The sequence below is a fragment of the Ammospiza nelsoni genome, chromosome 26 (genome assembly GCF_027579445.1).
Source record: "Ammospiza nelsoni isolate bAmmNel1 chromosome 26, bAmmNel1.pri, whole genome shotgun sequence".
NCBI lineage: Eukaryota > Metazoa > Chordata > Aves > Passeriformes > Passerellidae > Ammospiza > Ammospiza nelsoni.
Window position 1 is genome coordinate 3,714,260 of NC_080658.1, and position 10,913 is coordinate 3,725,172.

The 10,913-nt window shown below is 51.2% G+C and overlaps 2 protein-coding genes across 2 annotated transcripts; both read left to right on the forward strand.

Moving 5' to 3' along the window:
* Positions 1-1,392: 1,392 nt before the first annotated feature.
* Positions 1,393-4,016, forward strand: LOC132084209 (mast cell protease 1A-like). The gene is made up of 5 exons (XM_059489270.1): positions 1,393-1,492; positions 2,020-2,173; positions 2,664-2,808; positions 2,921-3,178; positions 3,721-4,016. Exons 1-5 carry the CDS (start codon positions 1,435-1,437, stop codon positions 3,898-3,900), a joined length of 795 nt encoding a protein of 264 aa, XP_059345253.1. The 5' UTR covers positions 1,393-1,434; the 3' UTR covers positions 3,901-4,016.
* Positions 4,017-7,699: 3,683 nt separating this feature from the next.
* LOC132084211 (cathepsin G-like) lies at positions 7,700-10,191 on the forward strand. The gene is made up of 5 exons (XM_059489272.1): positions 7,700-7,761; positions 8,207-8,360; positions 8,851-8,992; positions 9,109-9,366; positions 9,896-10,191. The coding sequence occupies exons 1-5, from the start codon at positions 7,704-7,706 to the stop codon at positions 10,073-10,075; spliced, it is 792 nt and encodes a 263-aa protein (XP_059345255.1). The 5' UTR covers positions 7,700-7,703; the 3' UTR covers positions 10,076-10,191.
* The last annotated feature ends 722 nt before the right edge of the window (positions 10,192-10,913 follow it).

Genomic DNA, 10,913 nt, shown 5'->3' on the forward strand with positions numbered 1-10,913 from the left:
CAGCCCATTCGACAGAAGAAGAGCTGTCGCTGGAACCCTTCGCAGACTCCCCAGTAAACCATCGCTGGAACCACCTGGAACCACCAGGACCTCTCCTTCTCCTCTCTCGTGTCTGCATCTGCCTCAGCCAAAGGCGCCCTAGCAAGCAAGCAAAGAGCTGAAATCCTAAGAGAGCTGAGAATCACCAAAGATGTGGCAATCACTAAGCTTGCTAAGGGCAGCCTGTGGCGGCTGCAAGCTGACTGGGTATTCGGGCACTCTGTCTCCCTGAGGGACTGAGTTATCCGCACTATCCTGCATTGCTCGGTGATAAGGCCAAGATACGGGACTTATCACCACGTTCTTCTTTCTCACGGTGGAGAGCGGTGCTGGCTGCAAAGAGCTGCCCCACGCGGGTGCCGGCAGGGCGCGGGTGGAGCGTGGAATCCACGCGGCTCAAAGAGGGGGCAGTGGGAGAGTGCGCAAAAGAGAAAAACAGTGGCTTTAACGCAAGAGGGAATGGAATCCTGGGATGGAACTGTCTGGCTTGCTAGGAGGGGTCTGGGGGGACACATGTAAACATAGCCAAAGTAGGAAAGTCACAGATCCTGGAGGTTTCACTGGCTGGGCTCATGGCCAAAGGAGGGTGATGGAAACAGGGGCTGAGTCCCTTCCAGGCTGTAGCACTGACCCAGAGCTGCCAGGGAGGACTCAGAGAGGGCCCAGGCAGGGCTGCTCCCTTCTCATGGGGACACCCAGAGCCTGGTCCTCAGCTGAGCTCCAGCTGTGTCTCAGCCAGCCCTGCACCTGCCCAGGGCACCTGATGGTGTGGAATGGGCTCACAGAATGACTCCCCAGCTTCACCTCAGACTTCCTCATCACCATGGACTTGTCAGATCCCCTAGAACACCAGGGTTGAGGTCAAGAGGACCCAAGTGCCCTTGTCTCTTAGTGACCCTGACTGGTAGTTTCTGATTGCACCACGACATCTCTGATGGCAGTTAGCCCCTCTGATAAGAAACAGGAACTTTGCCTCATCCTGGCCAGCTCTCCCCATTGCTATCAGAGGATGGGGGAAAACAAAAAACAAAAAGAAAACAAAATCCAGACAGAATCAGCCCACATGCAGAGTCCCAGGGGCTCTCTCCAAAGGTCTCTGATGGGAGATGCACTCAACAGACACACCTTTCCTCTCCCTGGGCACTGTGCATGCTCTGAACCAGCTCAGATAACTCAATTTTTTGAGAAGATTGTGACAAAACCGCAGAGAATGTTTCATGAGCCCCTCACCAACCACAGTTTGGGGGCAGGGAGAACAAAGCAGTAAATGACATGGCCACAGGTTTCCTGTGTCAGCTCCACATGACATATATAGAGGTTCTATACTGGCCATTCTGTACCTGTCCCCTGCCTGGCCACAGCCACTGCTTTGGCTCTTCAGGACAGTGGTGGGAGATGCTGCTGCTCCTTCTGCTCACAAATGCTTTTGTCCTTCTGCCCTGGGCTGGGGCTGGTGAGTACACAGAGATGGGATTTAGGAACATGCAAGGGCACAGATGGACTCTGAGCAGTCAAACTCAGGCAAGGCTCCTGCCTCGCCTTCTCTCCTGGCTCTACTCTCCTGCTTTCCTCTCTCCTCCTCTCTCCTCTCATTTCCCATCTCAGCCTGTGCCTGAAGCCAGTGAGGCATTAGAGGCACTAGAGCTGTGCCCTTGATGGCATTGGAGTCATCCAGAGCCAGGAGTGGTCAGACCCCAGACAGTGCTGCTTGTCTTTCTCTGCATTGTGCCCCAGAAATGCTTTGGACAGCACCAGGAAGGAGAGTGGTTGAGATCACTGGCACCTGGCATTAGAGGATGAGCCTTTCCTTTCATGCAGTCCCAAACTTGAGAGGAAACAGCAGCATATTTATATTTATATTTATATTTATATTTATATTTATATTTATATTTATATTTATATTTATATTTATATTTATATTTATATTTATATTTATATTTATATTTATATTTATATTTATATTTCCCATCTCTCTTCCAGGAAGGATCATTGGTGGACGAGAAGCTAAGCCCCACTCCAGACCCTACATGGCTTTTTTAAAAATTAAAAATGCGACAAAGACTAGTAGGTGTGGAGGGTTCCTGATTCGCCCAGACGCAGTGCTCTCAGCAGCTCACTGTGTGGATAAAAAAGGGTAAGACTCCATTGTTCTTGCCCAGGTGATTTTTTCCAGTCTCACACAGTCCCAGAGTGCCTCAGCTCTGCTCTGGGCTGAAACAGTACCCTGTGTCTCTTCAGGCTCAGCTGGCATCTCTGGAGCTGAGCTCCCCTCTGTGAGTGGCAGGAATTGTCTGCCTGATTGGGGCTGAGTGTCCTTGGGGACAGGAATGCTCACAGGGGTCTCCAGGGTCATGGTTCCTGCCATGGCTTAGAGCTGCTGCTGGAGAAGGGCTCCAGTGTGTCCCCTGCCCTGCTGCCCTTTGTGCTCAGCACGGGGCAGCTCCCAGCTGTGTCAGTGTGGGGTGAGGGATCCTCGGCTGGGCTCTGGAAGGAACCCAGGTGAGAGAGGACAACTTGCTGAGAGCTCCTCTGGGGAGGTTTCTCCAACATCACCTCCCTCCAGCCACCTGTCCTGGGGGCTGTTCCTGCCAATGCAGCTGGAATGTGCTGGTGTTTCCTGGCAGGAGGATAGTGAGCTTCACTGTCACTCTGGGAGCCCACAACGTAAGTAGCCAAGAACCGAGCCAGCAGAAGATCCCTGTTGGAAAATGGGTCATCCATCCTCAATATTCCCGTAAAGGCTGCATAAATGACATTGTGCTGCTGAAGGTATGGCCCAACACATCCTTTCTGCCTGAGGGATCTCCCCCTGCTCACCTCCCCAATCTCCCAACTTGCTCCTAATGCTTTGCTGTCTCTAACCCCGTGTTCTCTCTGACAGCTGAAGAAAAAAGCCAAGATCAATGAGTATGTGCGATATATCTCCTTTGCCAAGGAAAATGAACATGTGAGAGTAGGAACCTTATGCAGGGTGTCTGGCTGGGGCCGGACATCTCTGAACCCGCCAGCGAGTGATGTCTTGAGGGAGGTGGAACTTAAGGTGCAAAAGGAGAAAATCTGTCAGAAGTTTTCCAGTGACTACCAGCCTCAGTCTATGATCTGTGTTGGCGATGAAAACCGTAAAAAATCAACTTACAAGGTAAGTGTTGTTTTGGGCTGCAAGATTTGGAGGATGCTGGCGCTGAAAATTCAGCTTAGTTCTCGGGTGAAAGCAAAAGGACAGCAGAATGAACCAGGACCTTCAGAATGATGAGCTGAGAGTCCTTACAGAAGCTCTGAAGCTGATGTGCTCCCTCAATTGGGGTGCATCTTCCTAACAATCAGCAAATTTGCTTCTTTACTTACCTGGGATCTTCTACTCAGTCTAACCAGTGTTTTGGTGTGTAAATTCCTTGTGATATCCTTGCTCTGATGGGTTATATATTTCCCAACGTCTATAGTAGGTCAACATTCTTTTAGAGTTTTTGAATCTCAGAGAGCCTCCAGGCCTGAATTGTTTCACAGGTGGGCTTAGAGGAGTAGTGAGGCAGCTACAAACACTGAGAGCTGGGTCTGGAGGGAGGGAGGTGCTTGGAAGAGGAGGTGCTTCCTCTGGAGGGAGGGAAAGGGAAACTTGCTGCTTAAGGCAGGGAGAGCTGAGCTGTGGCATGTCTGACCCCTCTCACTCCTTTCATGGCACAGGGTGATTCTGGTGGCCCATTAGTCTGCAATGAGAAGGCTCATGGCATTGTTTCTCGTGGATATGATGACCCTCTCTTCCCTAAGGCATTCACCAGGATCTCGTACTTTGAGCCCTGGATCCATGAGCAGCTGAAGAGGTTTTCACTCCAAGATATTCCTGGCTCTCTATCCTCTGACTAAAATGCTCATTGCCCCTTTTCCACGATGCATCCAACACCTGCTGGTGCTCAGAAGCTCCCAGGGGCAGCTGAAGTGCAGTCAGAGAAGCCCCTGTGGTGCAGCCACAGGCTTTGGCACTAAGGACAGTCTCCGTGGCAAGCTGTAAATGCAAGTCCCAAGTACACCCAGCTTCCCGTTGCTCCCTTCCTCCCACTCCTGCTCCAGCTCTGCTTCTGGCCATCAATAAAAGCATGTTCAAAGTCACTTGTGTCTGCAGCCTTCTTGGGAGTGTGAGAATGAGGAGATTACACTCTGGGAGATTACACTCTGGGAGAATGAGAATGCATTGGTGGGGCATGCAGGACAGGTCTCAGTCCCTGATTGCCTATTCATATGGTGAAGAGACATTTCTATCAGTTTATCAGATGGGCAAAGTTTCATGCTATTTTTATAGGTCTGACATGCTCCTTGGACATACGGGTCTGGCAATCCATGGATCCCTATTTCTGGGAGAAATAAGAATGGGGCTTTGGGCTGCCCCGAATTTATCCAGCGTTTACAGCGCTTTTCTCAGTTCTGAGACAGAGAGCCCATTTGGTGGGGTACCTTGCCTCATGTGGGGAGTTAATACCCCCCCACCAGAGCCAGCAGGTGAAGGATCCATCCAAGGACAGAAAATGCGGGTTGCCACCCCCTCTACCTCGCAGGTGGGTGAGGCTTTGCCCACAGCTGAGAAGCTTTTTTCTGCTTCTGTGGATCATGTGCATCCGGCGGCAGCAGCGTCTCTCGCTGTTTAGCCCAGGCTGCCGGGCAAGGCGATCGACAGCAGCAGTGAGGGATGGCAGCCTGTGTCAGAGAGGGGCCGTGCCCCCGCTGCTCTCTGTCCGCCTGAGGATGCCCCAGCGGCCACGGAGGGAGATCCTTGGCCAGATCTGCTGTGGAATTCTCCGTGCCCCGTACTCTGGGAGGGTGCGGACCCGCTCCCACCCTCACTGAGAGAGGCGGCCGGCAGCCCCTCGCTGCACAGCATGCCCAGTCCCTGTGCATCGCAGCCAGGAATTGCATTCATGACAACAGTGCTGGTGGCGATAGTGGGGATCAACCCTGCACCGATTCTGCCACCTCCTTTACCCCTCCCAGGGCTGAGACTGACACCCACCGCTCCATCTCCGGCAGCGTCTACCCCGCCAGCCCCTCAGGCCCCGCTGACTGCTGCGCCGCCTGCCCTGCCGCTTCCACCGTCTCCGGAGCCGCCTGCAGGCCCTGCCCGCGGCCCTGCCGCCCCTCACAGATTCTGGTGTGTTGCTAAGCAATGCTTCAGCCGTGTGACAAAATGTGCCTGCAGTGCTGTTCCCACAAGCAGGAGAAGACGTGGCCACCGCCTCCATGTGTGCAGTGGCCGCTCTTTCTGCATCAGTCCTAGCAGGGGAAGCACCCCCACCACCCCCGGCGGTCCCACCGCCTTCAGGGGCTCTGTCTTCCATGTCAGTGTCTGTGCCGGACCCTGAGACCAGCTTGTCCCTCAGTGGAGGCAGCACAGCTCGACAGCTGATTGCTGAAAACTTTCAAACTCAGTGTTTTTCTGGGACACAGCGTTTTTCGCGGACCGATTCGTGTTTGGTCGGGGGCTTCTCGCTGGGGTTTGGAATGCCTCACTCCCCCCTTGAACAACAGTGGTGTGAGGGAGGTGGCTCCATGGGGCGCTGCCTCTGGCCCCAAGCCCAGACGGGATGGCGGCGGTGCTGAGGGGCAGAAAGCAGGAACACTGCTGTTTGCACCACAGGGGCGAGAGAAACAGCGAAAAGCGAGCGTTGTTCTCTTGTTCTGGGGAAAGATGACCCCCAGATCAGGGATGGAGATCCCCAGGAAAACTTCTTCTTCGCGGCCGCCGGCGTGCACCAGTGGTTCTGTGGGGATAAGGTGTTTGGTCACTGCTGCCAAGGCACTGGCAGCATGGTGGGGATGGGCTGTGAGAACAGACATCCCACCCTGCAGGCTGAGTCTGGGCTGTTTGGGTCGTTTCTCTGGGCTGGGGCCTCCATCCCACCCGCTGCTGGGTTTGGGGGGCTTTGATCCCCTAACCGAACCTGGGCCACCGTTCTGTGGGCCGGGTCTGGGCTGCCTGGTCCATCCAACAGGACTGGGGCCCCCACAGGGTCGTAAAACCCTCTGCTGGTGCTGATGATTCTACATTAAAAAAAAAATAAATAAAACAAAAAAGGTGAAAAGAGCTATCAGCTCAAAGTATTCAAAGCCATGAGTCAGCCTCAGCCCAAGTGATTCGATTAAGGGCTGTGGCCACGGCATTCCAGAAATTTTCTCAATAGTGGTTGATAATTATCAATGGATTTTTATCAATGGATTTTTAATAATTGTTGATTTTCTTTAGCTGTTCTTTGTTTCAGGATTCTGCAAGTCTGTTTCATGATCAAAAGTACCTTTCAGGGATGTCAAAGAGCAACATCTCCAGTCAATGGACTTTCTCCTGAAACTCAGCTGTTTGGACTTAAAACAATGAACAATTCTTTTCATTGTCTTTTGCATTTTCTGTATTGTAAGCCTAGTTTTAGTGATATGATAGAAGTTGATGTACTACAGGTAAAGAATCTCCTTGATCATTCCATATCAGAAATTGATTGAGGTTTTGATTGCCAATGGATAAACCCCTTGAGACGTGTGTGTTCTGCAAGGGCCCAGCAGAAGAATTACAAACAGAGTCTCTTTTTAGTTTAGTTACAATAAAAGGGTGAAATGTCACTGTCATATTTTCTGGAAAAATCCCTTTGCCAGGATTTCTTCTCCTGGGAAGCTGAGAAGCCTCAGAGAAAAAGGAAAACAATATTATCTCATTTGCTTCTGCTGTGTTTTGCTGCTTTGGAGTGTGGTTGGAAATTGTTTATCCAACATGTGAATTGTTTTGACTTAGTGACCAATCATGGTCAGGCTGTGTCAGACTCTGAAAAGAGAGTCATGAGTTTTTAATTAATATCTTGTTAAGCCTTCTGCAAGTATCCTTTCTTTATTCTTCAGTAGAGTTTTAGTACAGCATTCTTTTATATAATATAGTAACATAAAATAATAAATGAGCCTTCTGAGAACACGGAGTCAGATTCATCCTTTCCTCCCCACGATGGGGGACCCTGAAAATACCACACTGCCCCTGCACAGGGCACCTGCTGGTCTGGACTGGGCTCACAGAATGACTCCCCAGCTGCACCTCAGACTTCCTCATCACCATGGACTTGTCAGATTCCACAGAACAGCAGGGCTGAGGTCATGAGGGTCCCACTGGCCTTGTCCCTTAGTGACCCTGATTGGTGATTTCTGATTTCCCAAGGACATCTCTGATGGCAGTTAGCCCCTCTGATAAAAAACAGGAACTTGGCCTGTCCCTGGCCAGCTCATCGCAATGCTATCAGAGAATGCGGGGGAAACAAAAGACAAAAAGAAAACAAAATCCTGATGGATGAACCCTACATGCAGCATCCCAGGGGCTCTCTCCAAAGGTCTCTGATGGTAGATGCACTCAACAAACACCCCTTTCCTCTTCCTGTGAGCTTTGTGGGTGCTCTGAACCAGCCCAGATCTCTCCATCGTTTTGAGAAGATCATGACAAAAGAGTAGAGAAGGTGTCATGAGCCCCTCACACCCTCACAGTTTGGGGGGTGTGAGAACAAAAGCAGTACATGACACAGCTACAGGCAGGCTGAGGTTTCCTGTGTCAGCACACCATGACATATATAGAGGTTCAGTACTGGCCATTCTGTACCTCTCCCCTGCCTGGACACAGCTGTTGCTTTGGCTCTTCAGGACAGTGGTGGGAGATGCTGCTGCTCCTTCTGCTCACAAATGCTTTTGTCCTTCTGCCCTGGGCTGGGGCTGGTGAGTACACAGAGATGGGATTAGGAACATGCAAGGGCACAGATGGACTCTGAGCAGTCAATCTCAGGCAAGGCTCCTGCCTCACCTTCTCTCCTGGCTCTACTCTCCTGCTTTCCTCTCTCCTCTCATTTCCCATCTCAGCCTGTGCCTGAAGCCAGTGAGGCATTAGAGGCACTAGACCTGTGCCCTTGATGGCACTTGAGTCATCCAGAGCCAGGGGTGGTCAGACCCCAGACAGTGCTGCTTGTCTTTCTCTCCACTGTGCACCAGCAATGCTTTGGACAGCCCCAGGAAGGAGAGTGGTTGGGATCACTGGCACCTGGCATTAGAGGATGAGCCTTTCCTTTCATGCAGCCCCAAACTTGACAGGAAACACCAGCATATAAACATTTATGATAACATTTATATTTAACATTCATATTAACATTTCCCATCTCTCTTCCAGGAAGGATCATTGGTGGACGAGAAGCTAAGCCCCACTCCAGACCCTACATGGCTTTTTTAATAATTCAAAGTGGCATACAATTTTATACCTGTGGAGGGTTCCTGATTCGCCCAGACGCAGTGCTCTCAGCAGCTCACTGTGTGGATATAAAAGGGTAAGACTCCATTGTTCTTGCCCAGGTGATTTTTTTACAGTCTCACACAGTCCCAGAGTGCCTCAGCCCTGATCCAGGCTGAAACAGTACCCTGTGTCTCTTCAGGCTCAGCTGGCATCTCTGGAGCTGAGCTCTCCTCTCTGAGTGCAGGAATTGTCTGCCTGGTTGGGGCTGAGTGTCCTTGGGGACAGGAATGCTCACAGGGGTCTCCAGGGTCATGGTTCCTGCCATGGCTCAGAGCTGCTGCTAGAGAAGGGCTCCAGTGTGTCCCCTGCCCTGCTGCCCTTTGTGCTCAGCACGGGGCAGCTCCCAGCTGTGTCAGTGTGGGGTGAGGGATCCTCGGCTGGGCTCTGGAAGGAACCCAGGTGAGAGAGGACAACTTGCTGAGAGCTGCTCTGGGGAGGTTTCTCCAACACCACCTCCCTCCAGCCACCTGTCCTGGGGGCTGTTCCTGCCAATGCAGCTGGAATGTCTTGGTGTTTCCTGGCAGGAGACCGAGGGTCACTGTGATTTTGGGAGCCCACAATGTAGGCAGACGAGAACGGAGCCAGCAAAAGATCCGTGTGGGACAATGGGTCATCCATCCTGAATATTCCCGTAAAGACGGGAAAAATGACATCGTGCTGCTGAAGGTATGGCCCAACACATCCTTGTTGCCTGAGGGATCTCCCCCTGCTCACATCCCCAAACTCTGAACTTGCTCCTAATTCTTTGCTGCCTCTAACCCCGTGTTCTCTCTGTCTGACAGCTGAAGCCAAGGGCCAGGATCAATAAGAATGTACAGTTTATCTCCATTCCGAGGAGAAATGAACGTGTGAGAGCAGGAGCTTTATGCACGGTGTCTGGTTGGGGCTGGACATCTACAGATGGGGACATGAGTGATGTCTTGAGGGAGGTGGAACTGAAGGTGCAAAATGAGACAAGATGTCAGAAGTTTTCCAGAAAATACCAGCGTCGGTCTATGATCTGTGTTGGTGATGAAAACAGTAAAAAAGCATCATACAAGGTAAGTCTTGTTTTGAGCTGCAAGCTTGGGAGGAGATTGGGACTGGACAGTCAGTTTGGTGATAGCAAAAGGACACCAGAATGAACCAGGACCTTCAAAATGATGAGCTGAGGGTCCTCATAGAAGCTCTGAAGCTCCCTGAATTGTGGTGCATTTTCCAACTCTCAGCAAGATTTGCTTTTTTACATACTTGGGGACGTTGTACTCAGCCTAACCAGTGCTTTGGTGGGTAAATTCCTTGTGATATCCTTGCTCGGATGGGTTAGATATTTCCCCATGTCTAAAGTAGGTCAATGTTCTTCTTTTGAGTTTTTGAATCTCAGAGAGCCTCCAGGCATGAATTGTTTCACGGGTGGGCTTAGAGGAGTAGCGAGGCAGCTACAAACACTGAGAGCTGGGTCTGGAGGGAGGGAGGTGCTTGGAAGAGGAGGTGCTTCACCTGGAGGGAGGGAAGAGGAAACTTGCTGCTAAAGGCAGGGAGAGCTGAGCTGTGGCATGTCTGACCCCTCTCACTCCTTTCATGGCACAGGGTGATTCTGGTGGCCCATTAGTCTGCAATAAGAAGGCTCATGGCATTGTTTCTCATGGATATGATGACGACCTCTTCCCTGAGGTATTCACCAGGATCTCGTACTTTGAGCCCTGGATCCGTGAGCAGCTGAAGAGGTTTTCACTCCAAGATATTCCTGGCTCTCTATCCTCTGACTAAAATGCTCATTGCCCCTTCTCCACAATGCATCCAACACCTGCTGGTGCTCAGAAGCTCCCAGGGGCAGCTGAAGTGGAGTCAGAGAAGCCCCTGTGGTGCAGCCACAGGCTTTGGCACTGAGTCTCCTGACAAGCTACAAATGCAGCTCCCAATTACACCCAGCTTCCCATTGCTCCCTTCCTCCCACTCCTGCTCCAGCTCTGCTTCTGGCCATCAATAAAAGCATGTTCAAAGTCACTTGTATCTGCAGCCTTCTTGGGAGCTGGATGGAAACCCTAAGTGTGAGAATGAGGGGATGACACTCTGGGAGAACCTGAGCATTGGTGGGACATGCAGGACAGGTCTCAGTCCCCAAATGCTCCCCTTGTCTCCATCAGCCCCTTGCAGTCCAACCAGCAGGTACAACCTTTCAGAAATAGTCATCTTCAAATGCAACAGGAGACCAGGGTTTTTTTTGAACCAACCTGAAACCCTCTTAGATGCTTAGACAGACTGAAGCCAGCGTGTTTTCACCCTGCCTGCCCTTCAGTCTCCTTGAACTGTTTTCTTTACACCTGTAAAATGTCTGTCGGTAGAACTGGAAACTCTCCCACTGGATCAGGTGCTCAGACCTGACTGGGTCAGGAGGTGCCCTTGTGGTGTGGTGATGGGATAGAAAATGTCAAATATGGCTGAGGTCAAAGCTGCATTGCAGAGACAAGCCTGGTCACTTGTGTGAGGAACAGTTGCATTTCTCTTAGGCTTTTTTTTTAATCCTGATCATTTATCTAAGACAGCACAGAATGTACCCCCAGCAAACTTGCTGATGATGCAGAGCTGGAGGCTGTTCTGTCTTTCA

Excerpts from the sequence above, each read along its gene's own strand:
- LOC132084209 (XM_059489270.1), top strand. The coding sequence starts at position 1,435 with ATGCTGCTGCTCCTTCTGCTCACAAATGCTTTTGTCCTTCTGCCCTGG. Across the intron at positions 2,809-2,920 it reads ATGACATTGTGCTGCTGAAG|CTGAAGAAAAAAGCCAAGAT; the intron begins GTATGGCCCAAC and ends TCTCTCTGACAG. Across the intron at positions 3,179-3,720 it reads GTAAAAAATCAACTTACAAG|GGTGATTCTGGTGGCCCATT; the intron begins GTAAGTGTTGTT and ends TTCATGGCACAG.
- LOC132084211 (XM_059489272.1), top strand. The coding sequence starts at position 7,704 with ATGCTGCTGCTCCTTCTGCTCACAAATGCTTTTGTCCTTCTGCCCTGG. Across the intron at positions 8,361-8,850 it reads CACTGTGTGGATATAAAAGG|GAGACCGAGGGTCACTGTGA; the intron begins GTAAGACTCCAT and ends GTTTCCTGGCAG. Across the intron at positions 8,993-9,108 it reads ATGACATCGTGCTGCTGAAG|CTGAAGCCAAGGGCCAGGAT; the intron begins GTATGGCCCAAC and ends TCTGTCTGACAG.